Source organism: Felis catus, chromosome B3 (genome assembly GCF_018350175.1).
Source record: "Felis catus isolate Fca126 chromosome B3, F.catus_Fca126_mat1.0, whole genome shotgun sequence".
In the NCBI taxonomy this organism is placed as follows: domain Eukaryota; kingdom Metazoa; phylum Chordata; class Mammalia; order Carnivora; family Felidae; genus Felis; species Felis catus.
Genome location: NC_058373.1, coordinates 113,946,053 through 113,963,434, shown reverse-complemented (window position 1 = coordinate 113,963,434; position 17,382 = coordinate 113,946,053). Strand labels below are relative to the sequence as shown.

Sequence of the window (17,382 nt, the reverse complement as noted above, 5' to 3'; positions counted from 1 at the left end):
TGCCCATCACCCACTTTCCCCTCTCCCCCAGCCCCCATCAACCCTCAGTCCATTCTGCTTTGTTCATCTTTAAAGGAGAAACAGAGAAGTTTGTCTGAAACTTGAAAAAGAAGTATCAATTTGCCCCTCAAAGAAGGAAACTTCACAAAGGCATCACCTAATGCAATATGTGGCCGAGGGAACAGAGGCCCAGAGAAGTTAAGTGACTTGCTCAAAATAACACAGGTGGTTTGTGGCAGAGCTGGTTGCTGAACACAGGTCTCCTAATTCGAAATGCAGTGCCTTATCTACTGTTAAAAACACCTCTGCTCTAAGGTCTGTCTGTAAACAGATTTCAAGGTGCCTACAAAGAAGTGGCCACAATTATCATATCACTTAGCATGGGACACTCAACTCTGGCAATGGCAGGCAGAAATACATGATCATACACTCAGCAGGGTAGTTGTATTAGCATCTTGTAGAACTGAGTATAATATACTGGTCAAGAGAACAGACTCTGGAGCCAGACTCTTGGGTTTGAATCCATGCTAATCACTAGTTAGCTAACCATCAGCAGCTTATGTAAATGCTCCAAGCTTCAGTGTCTTTGTTGCTAAAATGGAGGCAATAATGGAACCCCACAAATCAGCTGAGATTTTTCATGCTTAGTTTGGTACATATTAAACACTCAATATTATTATCACTAGCAAAAAGAGCACAAAACATTGATTAATTCCCACAGTGCCATTTAAATAATTTACTATTTTCTCTCACCACCTAACAAAGAATTACAGATAAGCCATTTCTAATTATAAAATGCCTTGATAAATGGAAGACTCACCTGATGCTACTCAGAAGCCTGATGCACCAAAGAAATCTCTCCCAGGTTGATGAGGTGAGAAATCAAAACCAGATCTGGCCACCCAGACTTTAGAACGCTGAAAGCTTATTACAGTTTCCATTCCCACCCAAAAGTGATTCCCCTCAAAGAGATCAAAATCCAAGCTCTCTAGTTTCATCCCCATTCCCTGTAACCTGTACATTGCTCCCTGAGAATCTCTTTGAACCACAAAATAATCCTGCCTCTTCCTTGTTTCAATGGCTCCCCATCACCCTCAGGAAAGAATTCAAAGTGACTAGTGTGATGGGTAACACTTTTCACAACCTGGCCACTGCCAATCTCGACAGACAGACCTCAAGCCACTCTCTTCTGTGCCAGCCACAGCACCCCTCCCATAGGTCCCCTATGGCACCTGCCTCTAGTCCATTACATGGGCTTTTCTCTAGGCCAGGAGCCCCCTTCCCAACCTCTTTCTCCTCTTGGGAACTGCTACTGATCCTTCAAGATCCAGCTCAAGTGTCTCCTCACTGGAAAACTCTCCTAGAGAGCTTCCATCCCCAAACCAGGACTCATGCATGCTTTCCACAGTGATATCCTACACCTACAGCCATCACAGCACACTTCACTTACTCATCCATTACACTTTCCCCCTCCTGACTATGAGCTTTGTAAAGAGCTTTTGTCTCTGTAAAGAGCTTTTTAGCCCTTAGCATCTGCCTAGCACAGGACCTAGTAGATAGTAGGTCCCTAATAAACATCCTTTTTGTATATCAGACTAAACTACTTCCGTCACCACTCTGATGTCAATGTGGGAGAGTTCCCCTTCAAAAACAGAGTTATTAAGCTCCCATTCTTTCCCTTCTGACACTTTCCCTGCATTACCTAATGTTATTTATCACACATATTCGGTGCAGGTACATAAAGTTGAGCACACTTTAGAGGAATTTTAAATCATATATGTTATGTCCAGTGAGAAAAATCACAATAGCAGTTTCATGCTTCTTTAAGGTAAGTACACATCTAAAGCTTCAGCTAATTCTTTGATTGCCCCTACTTTGCAGCCGTAGGTGCCTCATTGATTCATCAAATATTTATTGAGGAACTACTATTACCAGGCACTATCGTAGGCTGTGATGATCCAGTAGCGAACAAAAGAGACAAAGATTCCCACCTTCAAGGAGTTTACCTTCTAAAAAAGATTTTTTAACATTTATTATTGAGAGACAGAGAGAGACAGAGCATGAGCATGGGAGGGGCAGAGAGAGGAGGAGACACAGAATCTGAAGTAGGCTCCAGGCTCTGAGCTGTCAGCACAGAGCTTGATGCGGGGCTCAAACTCACAAACTGCGAGATCATGACCTGAGCCGAAGTCCAATGCTTAACTGACTGAGCCACCCAAGGGCCCCAAAGAGTTTACCTTCTAATGACCACAAGACAAGATTTTTTTCTTTTTCTTTTTTCTGATTACCTGAGTTTTGTATCATCTTGTGAAAGTACAAGCTATTTTCCTTGGTTGCAGTTTGATCCCTGAAAGGTCAAGGTGGGTCTTTCTGGTTGGGCCTTGGATCTACCCCTTAAGCTCCATCAACCACTTATTCACTGAGGTTTGTTTCCTGGGCTCTACTTTTAAATATTTCAATTATTTATTCTATCTCGGGGGGGCATGTTCTTTTGTCACTTAGAAGCACTTAAGTTATTTTGCTTCTAGCCTCATTCATCTATATATTGTATTTAAAAACAAAACGAAATTTGTCCCCTTAATCCCTAGCCCGCTGGGCTATCATCCATCCTCTATGGCTGAAAGTAATACTTCCAAAAAAAACTTAGATTCTCTTAGATGTTTGTGTGGGTCTATTAGTTTAGAAACATGGTTAAGAAAATCAACATCACAATCTAGAAAGACCTCACTGTCTTCCATTGAAACACAGAATCCCCTCCCTAGCACATGCACACATACACACATGCACACATCTGCATTTAACCCATCAAACTCAGACCGTCTCCTGAAGGTAGGGAGTAATTTTGTTCCAGCATATCATAAATTGTGGAAAGGACTGAACTTACAGAATTCTCCAGTACACATATTTCAGTTATCCAGCTGCCATCTTGGCTTCTCTGGTTTATCTTGTCTTAAGCAGTGGTAAATGATGGCTGACCATGGGCTATAGCTTGTGCTAAGTGCTGGTCACATGTCCCTGAATAGGAGGTGACTTAAATATAAGTAAGCTTAGGCCTCACGCCTCATTGGATTATAATTATTTAGAATAGGTAGTAGATTCCAGATAAATAGAAGAGATCTATCGCATCCCTGAAGAGAAACTCTAGGGTTGACTGTAGATATAAAAAAAATTTAAGAGGAATCAGATGGTTATTTGAGACTGGAAAAAAATGTTTTTAAATGTTGTTGTTGTTTTTTTTTAAACAATGTATTGGCTCAAAAGCACAGACTAGCAATAGGTAAGTAATAGCAATGAGTTGATAAAGAAGAAGGAGAAGATTCTGAGAATGGATGTGACTGATGGGATTGACAGAGGTACACACACCTGTTTTTAGAAGCAAACTTATAATGATATCTGCTCAGTCAGACAAAGTTCTTTAACTAGTCTCCTTGGGAGCTCAGATGGAGACACATTCATCTTGGTATTCTTGGTGCCTAACACAGATAAGAAACCCACTGAATAAAGAATTGTTCTCAAAGTATGGTCCCTAGACCAGCAGTATCAACAACGCCTGAGAATCTGTTAGAAATGCAAATTATCTGGCCCCTCTCCTGACTGAATGAAGCCCTGGGAGTGGGGGCCCAGCAATGTATACATTAATACCCACCCCACCCTCACCCCTGGTGATTCTAATGCATGCTGAAGTTTGAGAACCACTGGAATAGAGGTTCTGGTATGGAAACACAACCACTCTATATCCTTGACTAAAGAACAGCACTACTCTATCTGGAAAGATCGTCCATCTTCTTTGATTGAGCATGTGGCTTTGGAAGGGATGCACATGGAACTGTAAGGGAGGAAAGAGAAACATTCTCAGCCACTCAAATAAGCCTCATCAATCATGTTGATCGAGGAAATGACGTGTTGCCAATGGATTATCTTCACATTCTTCTCACGGGGGCTTTGGGAAAAGTCATAAACTCCCTAATGTGGCATGCCAGATGTCCACGATCCACACTGCCTACTTCTCAAGTCTCATCCCTTGCATTTCTCCTACATCCACCCCCCTCCCCCATACTCCCAGTCATAAGGAATTATTTCACCTCTTCACATGACCATGCTCTTCCCATCATATCTTTGGTAATGATATGCCCTCTATCTAGAATGTCATTTTTCCATCTCTGTATTCTCAGCACTAAGTATAGTTGCTGGTACACAATGGATGCTCCACTTCCCTAGATATTCAATGAGTTCATTGTCTCCCTACTTCCAATCTCCCTATCCCTAACCATCCTACACATCTCATCCAGATAACCTTGAGAGTGCATAGTTATGATCATTTTAGCATAAAATCTAAATTCAGTCTGGCATTCAAAGTCTGGCCCCAACCCATTTCTAGATTTATTACAAATGACCACCACAGGCAAATGAGGCTCCTTTGCCCTCTTCCCAGCATATCCTGCATTTTCTTACAACACAGATCCCAGATTTACTGAGTACTCTCCAGGAACTATAGAATATAGGAGTGATCAAGACAAAGTCCTGCCCTTGAGGCGATTATATGAAAGCAAAGGAGGCAGGCAGTAAACCCATAGGTTAATTTATAATATGAAGTCAGGTAGTGATAAGGACAATGAAGAAAATTAAAGCAGGCTTGGAAGAAAGAAGAGGATGGGATGGGGCTAGGGGCTCCATCTTAGATAGAGAGGTGAAGAAAGACTTCTCTAAGAGGACCCTTGAGCAACACTGAATGTAGTGAAAAAGGAGGCCAAGGAGGGGATATGGACAAGTGCTCCAGTCAGTCGGAATAGCAAATGCAAAAGCGCAGAGGCAGAAACACTTTGGTGAATGTGAGAAACAAGAGTGTGGGCTATGAGGCTAGAATAGATAGGGGGGAGAGTAACAGGAGATACGGGCAGGACATGGCCCATTTTGAACTTAATGCCTTAGTTCTAGCATTTCCTGATCTTTACTCGTCTTTGCCTGTTGAAATCCTTTCTATCCCTCAAGTGCTATCTCCTATATTTTCCTCCCTGGACCCTTCAGATTCCCCTCTGCTCAAAGAGATGTGTTCTTCTTCCTAAATCCTGGAAGCTTTGGTGCACACCGTCTTGTCTGAAAGCACCACACACATTCTACCTAATAATGTTCTCCTTTAGAACTATTCTCAAACTACACTGTAAATATCTTGTGGGCAAGGACCATATCTTGCTCATTTCTGAATTTCCTATAACATTAACATAGTGCATATAGCAGGGGCTCTACAACTCACAAAATCATCAGGTTGGAAGGCACTTGAAAGTCTCTTCATTGAGCCAAAAAAGTTGTTTTTGGAGGGGCCATAGCTCTAAAACTATGCTAATATATGCAGGAATTCAGCTATTGCATAGGAAATGTCAGTATGACCAAATGAAATGCAGCTTAATCCAACCAGTATTTATTGAGTGGCTTATCTGAAAAATGGAGAAAAGCAAAGCCCTCAGAGAGAACTGAACCTAGGTCAGAGATCAGCTGGACCATCCTTGGGCTAGACCACCTTGCCAGACCCTGTTATAATCCTCCCCACATCCTAGCAAAGATCACAAATGCATTCTGGGTTTTTCATGTCACATTACAATGCAAACTAAGTTATCCTCTGGGCACCACTCCTAGAAACCAGCCATTCTTCCCTTCTTTATGATCTCTGACCTAGAGGCTTCTCATATTTGGTATAGAATTCTCTTTGATGATGGTAAACACAAATCTGACCTCAGAAAATCCTTCCAATTTGAACCCCTCTGGGATCACACCCCCCCAACTCCCCAGCATCTCATTCTTGGGCTTTTGGCCCCATCATCTCTGTAGTTGAAGCAATTGACAAGACTGGCTTTGGTGTTCTTGTCCCTTCTGCCTTCATGACACTGAGATGGTAACAGGAACATGTGCAGATCTGGGAAATTAGCCAGTAAATCCTAAGTAGTGAAGAAGTCTGTGGATAGGAGTAAAATATTTTCAAAATATCTAGCCCAGCCTTCCCATGAACCACCTCAAAGACCGTCCCCCAAGAAAGCTCTCTGATGTTCATCTAATTTGATCGTAACGTACCTCATGCTTCCAATGTGTCTCTCTTTGGCAAACTATTGCTAGCAAAACAGAGCTCCTGACCAAGAAGCACTTCCTGGTGACTCACTTCAGTGTTCCCTTCCTCCTATTGATCCCTCTTCCTTGGTCCTGTCACTCCCTGGTCTCCCTGCTGCACATCTTTAACAAGCTCCTGTCCCTTTTGAGATTTACAGCTTGTCAGACCTTTGCATGCTGTGTCCATCCTCTCTCAACTCTAGCTGCCCCTACCTCGCATAATAATAAGTAGGCTTTCTTTAGCTAAACACCACAGGGTTTTAGTGCTTTTAATCTTTTTCTATCAATTAGGTCTTTCGTGGCGTCTGAACAGCTGTTGGAAGTAATATACATTCAGCTAAGTGCCACGGACCCTTGAATACCAGGGAGGATGGGACATGGGTAGGTGTGGTGTGTCCCTTGTGAATGGAAGCATGTGAGGTTGTGTGTGTTGATATATGTCCTGTGGCTTGGGGATAAAAGGTCAAAAGGTCACTAGGACCCTTAACCATTTTTATCCAAAACGTACTCCTAAAAGGCAACGGTATCCAAATCCAGGCTTTCATGGGAGGGGCTCTAACTTCTGTTCCTGGACCAGCACCACCACCACTTGCTTATTGTGTGGGCTTTGAGTAATTCCCTTCTCTCCTTCATGCTTCAGTTGCTTGAGGTGGTTTAAGTGATTCATCATTTTAGGACATTTTAAAATGCTATATAGATATGTTAATGTTAACAATGCTGATCACAGTTGTTAATGTTAACCTCATAGGCACACGGTGACACTTCATGTTTTCAAAGCAATAATTACAGCCAACCTGCACCATACCCCTGAGAAGTGGATTTTTAAGGCTGCTCCACTCAGACTCATTTGTACATGGTCCTACCCCAACCAGTGCACATTCTTAGTCTGGGATTGGGCTGTGGAGGGCCTTGGAGCTAAAGTATGGAGAGAGTTCTGCTAACTTGACCAACCAACCCCAAAGTCTGTGGTTAATGGATTACAAATTTGGGTAATGCTGGACAATAAATTACAACTATAATAATAAAGCTGAAAGTACACACAATTTAAGCAGAAACACCAGTGTTTTTTATCGGAAATGAAAGAAACCATTGATCATAGCAACTGTCTGAGATTAGCAGGGAGCCACATTTTCAAACATCCTGCAGTAAATCCAGAGCAGATCCAGCTGGAAAGCAAGAGTGGAAATAAAACTTGAAAATTCATACCATGCTTTGAAGTTTGCTTCTTTCACAACCATAAGTCCCTGATTCGCCCCAACCATTCTGAGCTGCTCTTGCTTGTTGAATTTATTTTAAAAGAGACACAAGCCATGCACTTGCATATAATCTTTCAAAGGGACTCCAGCTTTTTGCAGGGATGGTTGCTTGAGGAGTATGAATCCCAAAATACTTTCTCTTGCACATGAAATCAGCCATCAATTCAACTGGAATAGAAAGGCTTCCAACACTAAAACTAGAAACCACTCTTGGTTCTAGTAAGTACCACTTTTTCTCTTAAGTTCTTTCCTTTACCCATCCATGCACTTTTAATTTTTAGTTTTCGAGTGCTATTATCTGTCAAAAACTATTAATGCTGATAAGAGGATACTAACATGCCAGACGCTAGAAATGCCAGGATGGCAGCCTAATCATGTCTTCCTTTCCATGAAGCTGTCTGGGACTCCTGAAATGGGCTGTGTCACCACACTGAAGTTACTGCTATCCCATTAAGTCCTCAGAGGAGAGAAAGCCAATGGTGCAGGTTGAGCAGAGCTTCAATCTTGCACAGGAGCCACTGTCACCATACGTCAACCTCACCTACCAACTGTGCTTGTGTGGACAGGAGCCCAGTCCTTCTGCCCAAATCCCAGATGACTTTAGAATAGTGCATGGAGTCTTGGGCCAGCTGGACGGTTAGATCCTTTCTCTGCTGATCAGTATGGGGAAAAGAGATATTCCCAATGACTGAGATCCAGTCACTCTTAGTATTTTCGATGACCACCAGGAAGAATTGGCAAGGGCATCTAAGAAACATGTCCTTGGCCACAGAACAGTCACAATAACCTAGTCAATAACCAGTCACTCGACTTCGTAATAATCTAGTTGCCTGAGTTTCTGTCAACAAAACAAAAAACTAAAACGGAAAATACTTTGATTCACAGAGCCTGGTTGAGAACAATGTAGATTATAAAACCAGAAATCTGGATTTCCACCCTTAGGTTCATAGGGCGGTGATTTTTGGTCAATTTGCATAAGTCTTGAAGGTTCCATTCTCCCCACAGAATGAAATAATGCTTGTGAAAGGCAGGCTGAAAATTGACAAGCACACTGTACCTGTGAGAAGTTATTCTAAAAAAATAGGGAAAATTCAATTTGTCCTCTCTTTCCTTCTCCAGGCACAATGCTATGGGGCAGGAGCAATGCAGAGAAAGTCCTTGACCTCTGGGGTCCGCTTCTCTTCTTGGGCTCTCCCACCTGGGAACTGGATAATTCAAGAGTGGAAGAAACCCCAGTGAAGGGAATCATACCATGGACCCAAGCAGTGAACATGGTTCCATCAACATGATCCAAGCAACAAGCCAGCCACAAACTTAGTAAGGGGGGGGGGGGGGGGGGAAACTAGCAACACAAAAACAAAGAACTCTCAACTTTACAAACACTGGGAGGGCAACAGCTGGTCAGCTGAGATTAAAGGAGCGTGAGAGAGCACCTCCCCATCTCCTGACTTCTCCTCCCCCATAGAGGTCCTTGCAGCCAGTCAGGGCTTGCTTTTACAGCTCTGTGAAGATGACCTTGTTCCAGCTAAGATAGGGGCTCTTTTGATCTCAGCAGGGGGATGCTCTGGGCCTGCAGCTGGCAGATATTAATAGTACAGAATCCGCTGGGGTGGAAGAGATCTCTCAGTTGGGCCAGGTCACTTATATTCATTCCCTGCCCTGCATCAGAGCAGAAGGGACTTCATTTCCCTGAATTGGCCCCTGCTGGGTATTTCCCTTAGGTCAACTCAGATCATTTTATCGCTGGCTGCTCTTGGCCGCTTGTTCTCACCCTACAACCGTTTTCAAGGGAGCACTGTTTAAGCCGTGCCCTCTGCTCTGCAGCTGAAATCTATTACAGGGCAGGGTGGACCCTGAGCTCACCCCATCGGTGTGTTTCTCGCTCTCACAAGTTTGCACACACATCTTCTTGTGTATAGGTCTGTGTGGGGGAGAGGCAGAGAGGGCAAGAGACAGACAAGACAGGAATTGTTTAGAGTCAGGAGAGAGCAATGTGGGGAGAGGAGGCTCTTACAAGTATGCCAAAGTATCAATGCTAAGATTCCTGAAGATCCTTTCTATTATGCTTAATCTAGGAAAATACAAGGCCATTCTTCCCACACCATAAATCAGAATTTTAAAACCCCATCAACAAGTGAATACTCCTGATCTTCAGACCCACATCATGATCTCACAACGGTAGAGCTAGAAAAGACTTCAGCAATGTTGTATTTATCCAGCCTGTCCTTTAATAGAAAAAAACCCAAGTTATCAAAAGACCTGCCCAAGATCACAGAGCTAATAACACAATGTCAAAGCTGATACACGGGATGCTGGAGACAACAAAATAATTTATACCTATTAATCATAGTGGCATTAACAACCATTGCAATGTATTTGAATAGGTAGGTATAAATGTTCTGGAAAATGTTCTAGGAAAATTGTCCATTTTAGTTTACTGGTAAGGAACTTCATTATAGACTTCAGGAAAAAATATTTCTATAGCCTCTTTACCTGCTCAGCTATACAAAGGAAAGCTCTAGAAAAATCAATTATTTCTATTGCCCCTAGGATTTCATAATTTTAAAAAGTTGTCAAAGGATGAGCGGGTAAGTCTCCCCTTGCCCTGAACACACCTTTACCATTTTCTGGAAGCAGTTACACCGGAGCCCCAAAACAATTTCCTTTGTATCTGTTTTGTTCCTCTTCTTTGCTTAAGATAAGAAAGCTAAGACAAAGCAAAGTACTATTACTTATTGTTTTTTTTTAAGTTTATTTCTTTTGAGAGAGAGAAAGAGAGAGAGAGAGAGAATCCCAAGCCTACTCTGCACCATCAGTATGGAGCCTGAAATGGGGCTCAAACTCATGAACTGTGAGATCACAACCTGAGCCAAAATCAAGAGTCCAACACTTAACTGACAGAGCCACCTAGCCACCCCCCCCATCCCACTGCTGGTTTTTAAATAAGGAAACAAAAATTTTTTTCCTCCTCAAGGCTGATTAAATGAGTGTGTGTGTGTGTGTGTGTGTGTGTGTGTGTGTGTGTGTGAAATAAATCACAATTTTTAATCAGGTACTTTGTGTGAGTCTCATGGTTACTGTTTACAAAGTATTTACTTTGGTATCCATTCAGCATTTATTTATTGCCTACTATAAGCCTAGAACTTTTCTAGTCACTTAGGCACAACCATAGATGCAAAAAGAATACAAGATAGCCGGTGCCCTTAAAAAAATCTTCCAATCTAGGGGCACCTGGGTGGTTCAATCAGTTGAGCATCAGACTTCAGCTCAGGTCATGAGATCACAGTTAGTGGGTTTGAGCCCCGTGTCGGGCTCTGTGCTGACAGCTCGGAGCCTGGAACCTGCTTCGGATTCTCTATCTCCTTCTCTCTCTGCCCCTCCCCTGCTCTGTGCTGGGTCTCTCTCTCTCTCTCTCTCTCTCTCAAAACTAAACATTAAAAAAAAGTCTTTTTTTTTTTTAATCTTCCAATCTAGTCAGGAAAACATGAAAAGTTAAATTAGTTTTCCTAGACCTTTTCTTTAGAAAGCAGAACAGGTAGAAGGGTCACAGAGGAGGAAGAAGGAGTGAGACCAGTGCAGACTGGAACAAACAAGGGGATTTTGTGAAAGTGGTGGCCTTTAAATAAATCTTGAAGGGGTCAGGGAATTTGGGAAGAAAGGAAGCAGTAGAAGTGAAAAAGGGAAATGCTATTCTAGACGGAACATGCTGTCTCTGCAGTGGCATGGAGACAGGAGTGGGGAGTGGTGGGCAGAAAGTCAACATGGTTGGCATAGGAGTTCACCCAGGACACTGGCAAGAACCAAGGGGAACAGGAAGAAAAGGGCAGACTGTGAGGGGTAAGGAAGCATTAACTGTCTCTAGTGGTATTTTGGAAACTGATCCACACAAAAGAGAAGAAAAGCAAAAAAATCCTGATTTTTAGCATGTGCTGATTCCCATGGTGTAAATCCTTCCACCCTGGCTGATTTCAAGCTAACAAACCACAAATTCCTGAATATTTTAAAAGTGACTTCTTGATTTAAGCCCATTCTCAGGAAATGAGCTAAAACAACTCCAAGATTTCTGAGTAGGAAAGTGACACATTAAAAGGAAGCCAGATTCGGAGAGTTTAATTTGGTGGTGGCAGAATGGAAATGGCAGCGAGGCTGGAGTTGGGAGGCCGTTTTGGGGTCTATACAAATAATCTAACTGTGAGTTTAATAAGTCAGCTGATCACAATACAAATTACAAAGAAGAGATGCCTGGCTGGCTCAGTCAGTAGAGCATGCAACTCTTGATCTCAGGGTCATGAGTTCAAGCCCCACCCTGGGCATGGAGCCTACTTAAAAAAAAATGTATACTATCCATAAACATTTTTTAAAAAATTTACAAAGAACAGGGGACAGAGGAAAAAATATTATCTGGAAAGAAGAGCCAAGAAGACTGGATGACAGGAGTGCAGGGAGGGAAGAAGAGTAAACGATTCGGGTTTTCGGTCCAGGTGATGGGGAAGAGATGAAACATCACTGAATGTGGAAATAGGGGATGCAGGGCATTTTACAACTTTAAAAAATAAGTAATTAGGGGTTTTTTTAATGTTTATTTATTTATTTTGAGAGAGTGTGTGTGTGAGTGGAGGGAGGGAGAGAGAGAGAGAGTAAGACAGAGAATCCCAAGCAGGCTCCTCACAGACGAGCCCCACTCGGAGCTTGATCTCATGAACCATGATATCATGACCTGAGCCGAGATCAAGAGTCAGACGCTTAACTGACTGAGCCACCCAGCTGCCCCCAAGTAATTAGTTTTCACTCTGAAAAACACCGAGAAGCAAGGGCTGTGGTCCTTCCCAATTCTCGAGATGGTAAACTGCGGCCAATCCATGCAAGACTACCTGGCAGTCAGGAGCCTCACCAGGCCTGCAAGTCCCATCTGCTCCCTCATGAAGACTTCGCAGAAAATGGAAGCGCAGAGGGATCTGTCACAGCTAATGCACATTTATCCAGCCCACAACCAGCAGAGCTCCGAAATGTCACATAAGAACTTTCAATAAAACTAGAAACCACCCACTGGCTCAGTGGTGTAATTCCCCTTGCTACGTAAACCATAGCCAGCCTGACCTTTGCTAGCATGGGAGGGTGGAGAAAAGTTTGCAGATTTACCGACGTGGAGAGTTTTTCTTAATCTTTCTGTGAAGCTGGTTGGGAATGCCCCATCTCCAGCACATGATGCCGGTATACACTTTCAGCCAGTCCCAAAGCACCCAGCACCAGCAAAAGGCTACATTGCCATGGGACCACCAGGAAAGCCAACCTGTGAGCATCAATCTCAAGAACCAAGCCACTCAGCAGTTTGCCAGCCCTCGTACTAAGGACCCAAAGCAACCTACGGAGCTGTGACAAGGCTCAAGGTAGAGGTGATGGATGTCTATGAGGGTGCTTCACTCAGATGAAAAGGGGAGCTTGCCTCTGGAGACAGGGCAAGAGACTCTCCAAATAGAAGGGATTGGATGCCAGGAAAGTTGGCTAAGCTAAACCTCCAGGCTCTGGCTGGGTTCACTGGTCAGGGCCTGTTAGCCCAATCTCCCCGCGCAACATGGGGCAGAGAGGAGAGGCCGTGGGACTGTACGTCAGTGTCAGATTTCAGCCCCTCTAGGACAGATCCCTTACCTTCAGACAGGGACAAATCATCAGCTGGAGACACCAGGTCTGCCTGGGAAGCTAGGGCTCCACTTAGATGCGTTGTAATTTGATTCGTCAAGATAACCTGTGAACAGACAGGGAGAAGGTGGGGGAAGAGAGAAGAAAGAGAGCAAATTAATTATTAGAGCTCTCAAAAGACAGACTGTGGTTCAGGGGAGGACTGATAAGCACACAGGTAGGAAAACCCCAGCTCCGACTTTCATCAGTTTTATCTTTAGGCCAGAATATCTAGCAAAACCTATAGGTCACTGAAAACACAGAAAACGGGAAACACGCTTCTTTTAGAGCTTAAACCACCAATCAATTCTTTCTCAATGCTGAGTAAATTGGGACTGAGAGGTGCTGTCATATTAGCTAAGTAACAGAATTCTACCCAGAGAGAATTAAGATGCATAGGAACACATTTTGTCAAACTTCAATTTTTAGGATTATATCCACAACCCAAGACACTGCTAGTGCAAAATAAAAGCGGTAATTTAAAATTTGAATGCCTACAGCGTCTTCCTTATTAACTCAAGGTCAGAGTTTTAGTTCCAAATTTGTGAAACTGTAATAAGATTCATCTGTAAAGGAACAACACTGTTCTTTTAAATTCGTTGAACGCCAACAAAAAACTTCCAATCTCGCTATGTATTTAAAACACAAATTAATATAATCCTACCTATGCAAAATAAGGCTCATGACATTTCAAATCCATATGATCCACTGCCACACAGTGGCACTTGATTCAGCCAAGAAACCATTCTTTTCCTGAAAAATCTTCACTTAGAAAGTTTACTATATTGTTTAGAACCCTGAAGGAAGAATACACTACAGATTCTCTCCTGGAACATTACAACATGACTCACGCCACAATCATTTCTCAAGATTTTGTTCCCATGATGCGTAAACACTGTGAGCATCTTGGTCACTCAGAGGAAACCTCCCTTCTGAAAAGGGTACTAGGCATTTAGTATCTGGAATAAGCATCTCGTTGGACTGTCTTGGTCTGTCCCGAGGGTCAGCTATGATTTTGCTGCCACCCTAATTTGAACAGAAATGGAAACTGTCTCTATTCTTTATTGTCCAGCTTCTCAGCCACACCTCTGTCACTGTCTCTTGAACGAACCAGGGCCACATTATAAATCCTATACCAATGGCAGTTTAATTGAGGGCTGAGAGGTGGAGCATGATGGCAAGGTCAGGCAAAGAAACGAAGTACTCTATTAGCAAAGACGACCTTTCCAAGGTCTTTGTTGTGTCAGCTAGGCTTGTGGGTCTCTAGCTATGCTGTAGCGATGATCAGACAGTGCAGCCTTCTGCTGAGTATTTGCTAACCTTGCCTTCATATTCTTCTGTATTGCCTCTTTTCATCTGGACTGGTGAGAATCACATACTATATGCCTTCAATTACAATGGCTTTATACAGTCAAATCACAGCCTGCTCTTTCAAGAACAAATGTTCATTTTTAGGAGTATGAATAAAAATGAAGTCCATTTCTCTCTTTATAATATAAGGCATATGCTCTGGAGTTTAATAAAACTGGGTTCAAATTCTGACTCTGACACTGTGCACCTTGGGAAAGTTACTTAAACTTTTGAGCTTCATTTATTCATAGGTAAAAATCACACCTATCTTATAGAATTTTTACCAGAATTAAGTGAGATAATCAATGTGAGGTACCTAACATAATGTCCGGCACATAGTAAATATTCAATAAATGGAAGCCATATATTGTTACCATATATAGGTTAATAAGTTAGTAAATGCCACGTGCTTCAGACGACTGGATCTAATGTGAGAACACTGAATTACAATTTTTCTACATTAGGATATACTTCAGTACTTGATCATTTCTACCAATCCTTAGTCCTTCTTAAGTTTTATTCAACTGCTAAGAATTTATGTTAAAATACCAGTAAGAAAAATAACAGTTATTTAAAGGCAGGTCAATAAGATACTGAAAATACCATGTGTTTTATTTACCAATGAGCAAAACACTGTTATCTGTCTGCCTTAGTTTTTTAAAATGTGAAGCTTCTGAGAGATCAAAATAGGTAAGCTCTACTTTTTTAGAGGATTCTTCTATAAGATGGCTTGGTGAAAATGAAATAACTCTAATGATATGGCAATAGTAATATGAAAAAATATATATATTGAATACTTACCTTCCAAGGCAGGTTACCATATACACAGGAGAAAATAAAGAGGTAAAGGCACCATATGTCTTCTCTAGAAACTTGTAAGTTAAAAGACAAGCCATTTACCAAAATATTCAGTTCATTTTTCCCCTCAATTTCATTACCATTCCACTATAATGGAAACTTGTCCTGAGATGATGGTTTTGTTATACCCAACTATTAAGTTCTATTCTGCGGAACCAAAAACCAAAGTGCAGACGTCCCTCAGAAGGCACTCACTCCAATTTACACTCCCAGTGGAAGACTAGATGGAAGAGAAAACATTTCACTCTCCAATGGCAAGAGAATCAGCTCCTAGGGGGTTTTGCTAATAATCCTCTTTTTTTTTTTTAAATTGTGCATCAGAAAGCAAAATCACTGAAAGGATACATAGCAACCAAACTCAGGGGTTTGCTAATCACACCATCTTACTAAATTGTTGTGGTTTTCTAAACCCGTGTTCAGTAAAATGATAGAATGGAAACATTTTCAAATAGCATCAATTACAAATAATCACGACTTGGGCAGAAGCCTATAGACATGTTGTCCTCTGAGGCAATCTGGAGACTTGAAAACTACACTCTTAAAATAACTCATAAAATACTACTACAGTTTATAAACAGAGTCTTAACACTATCTGGTTTCTGAAAATTTGTTCTGACACTTCAGAAGGGCTTTCCTGCTGCTTTGCTCTATTGGAAAGCTTCGGGCTTCTGATGCTTGGTACTATATTTGTGTGGCTGCAGTTTGCACAGTAGTAGGGTTAGCACTTGAGAGTCAGACCGGAGTTCAGACCCTGGGTTCTACCACTTATTAGCCGTATGACATTGGACAAGTCTCATAACCTCTCTGGTATGATAATTCTGAACTCACAGGGTTTCATTACACTGGATAATGCATATAAGGTCCCCAGCATTAGTGCCTGACCAAAGGTAAATGGTTAAATGTTAGTCCTCATGACTGTCTTTAGTTATCTTTTAATAACTGGTACCTTCCTTTTTATTTATATTTTTAATGTTTCATTTCATCCTTACACCCTCCTCACACCCCCTGCTCCTGGTCCAGAATACATTCTACCTTAGGGGCCACTGTGTGTCTAGTCTGATCCACCTGACAGTGAACTATTAGAAGTATTTCTGCTGGGGACTCCAGGAGTAGCCATTTAGTATATTCTAGCCCATGGTGAGTACTGGAAAATGGGGGACAGAAGAGAAAATAAGACAGCCCTGGAAAAATCAGCATGAAGAACTGTCAGATCCAAAGGCCAAAAGAAGCTCCTTTTATTTGACTCTTGGAAGGTGACGAAAAATGGATTTATGGTCAGTTGGGGATAGAATAGCAGAAGAAAGGCTCATTTTCAACAAAACAATAACTCAGTATTTACAAGTCAGATTTTTTTAAAGAGCTAAGTATATGGCACATGCCCTCATTCAACTTTCTGTGGGGGCAGGTGAGAGGCAAAATTTGTAATCCCCACTTTCTACAAGGCGAACTAGAGTCACCTGCCTGAGATCAATAGCATAGATAAGAGGGGTGCGCAGGCCTCCTGCCACTCTCCCTCCTAAGGCAGCAGCGCAGAGGACAGGAGAGAGAACGCTCAGCTCAGACCCGAGGACAGGTGACTTCTCCAGACCTTAGGTCCCTTTGTTCATTATTTTTAGTGTCCAGAAATTACAAGATTATCAGTCCTACACTGTAACAAGCCCAATCTTGTGACAAGAGTCCTTTTGGATTCGAATGCTATGAAATAACCCCAAGTGAAGTAGGTAAATAACTCCAGCTTCTACCAAAGTGTCAAGCATTTGAGGTGATCTGAGCGGAATTCTGCCTCTCTTCTTCATGATTTTCAGTGGCCCCAGATGCATGTGGCTGTCATTTCCGAGGCCCACAGAAGGCCTGGAATCTAAAGCTCTTCATGAAACCCAGGTCTGTGTGCAGGAGTTTAAGGGGGAGGCTGGTCTGGAGGAATCATGAGGCACCTCTGGGGCATTTCTATGCCCATAAAAACACCCACTTCTTCCTCCCACCCACTCTCTGGCAGAAACCTGCTACAATCTAACACGGAGATTCAGACAAGTTTCAAAATCACTTTAATTGGGCCTGTGGGGCTAGGTGCAGTGATTGTCCTGATATTCCTGTTTGTCTAGGCAAATAGGCAGTGCACCAGATACCCTGGCCAGCCAGAGAAAGG

The 17,382-nt window shown here is 42.4% G+C and overlaps 1 protein-coding gene across 11 annotated transcripts in view; it reads right to left on the bottom strand.

Moving 5' to 3' along the window:
- Positions 1-17,382, bottom strand: part of RAD51B (RAD51 paralog B) — a 687,198-nt gene that overhangs the window by 260,105 nt on the left and 409,711 nt on the right. For all 11 annotated transcript variants that reach the window (XM_045060112.1, XM_045060113.1, XM_045060114.1 and 8 more), the window contains exon 8: positions 12,999-13,095. In XM_045060112.1, coding sequence (XP_044916047.1) covers positions 12,999-13,095 — 97 coding nt within the window. The remainder of the gene's footprint in view (positions 1-12,998; positions 13,096-17,382) is intronic.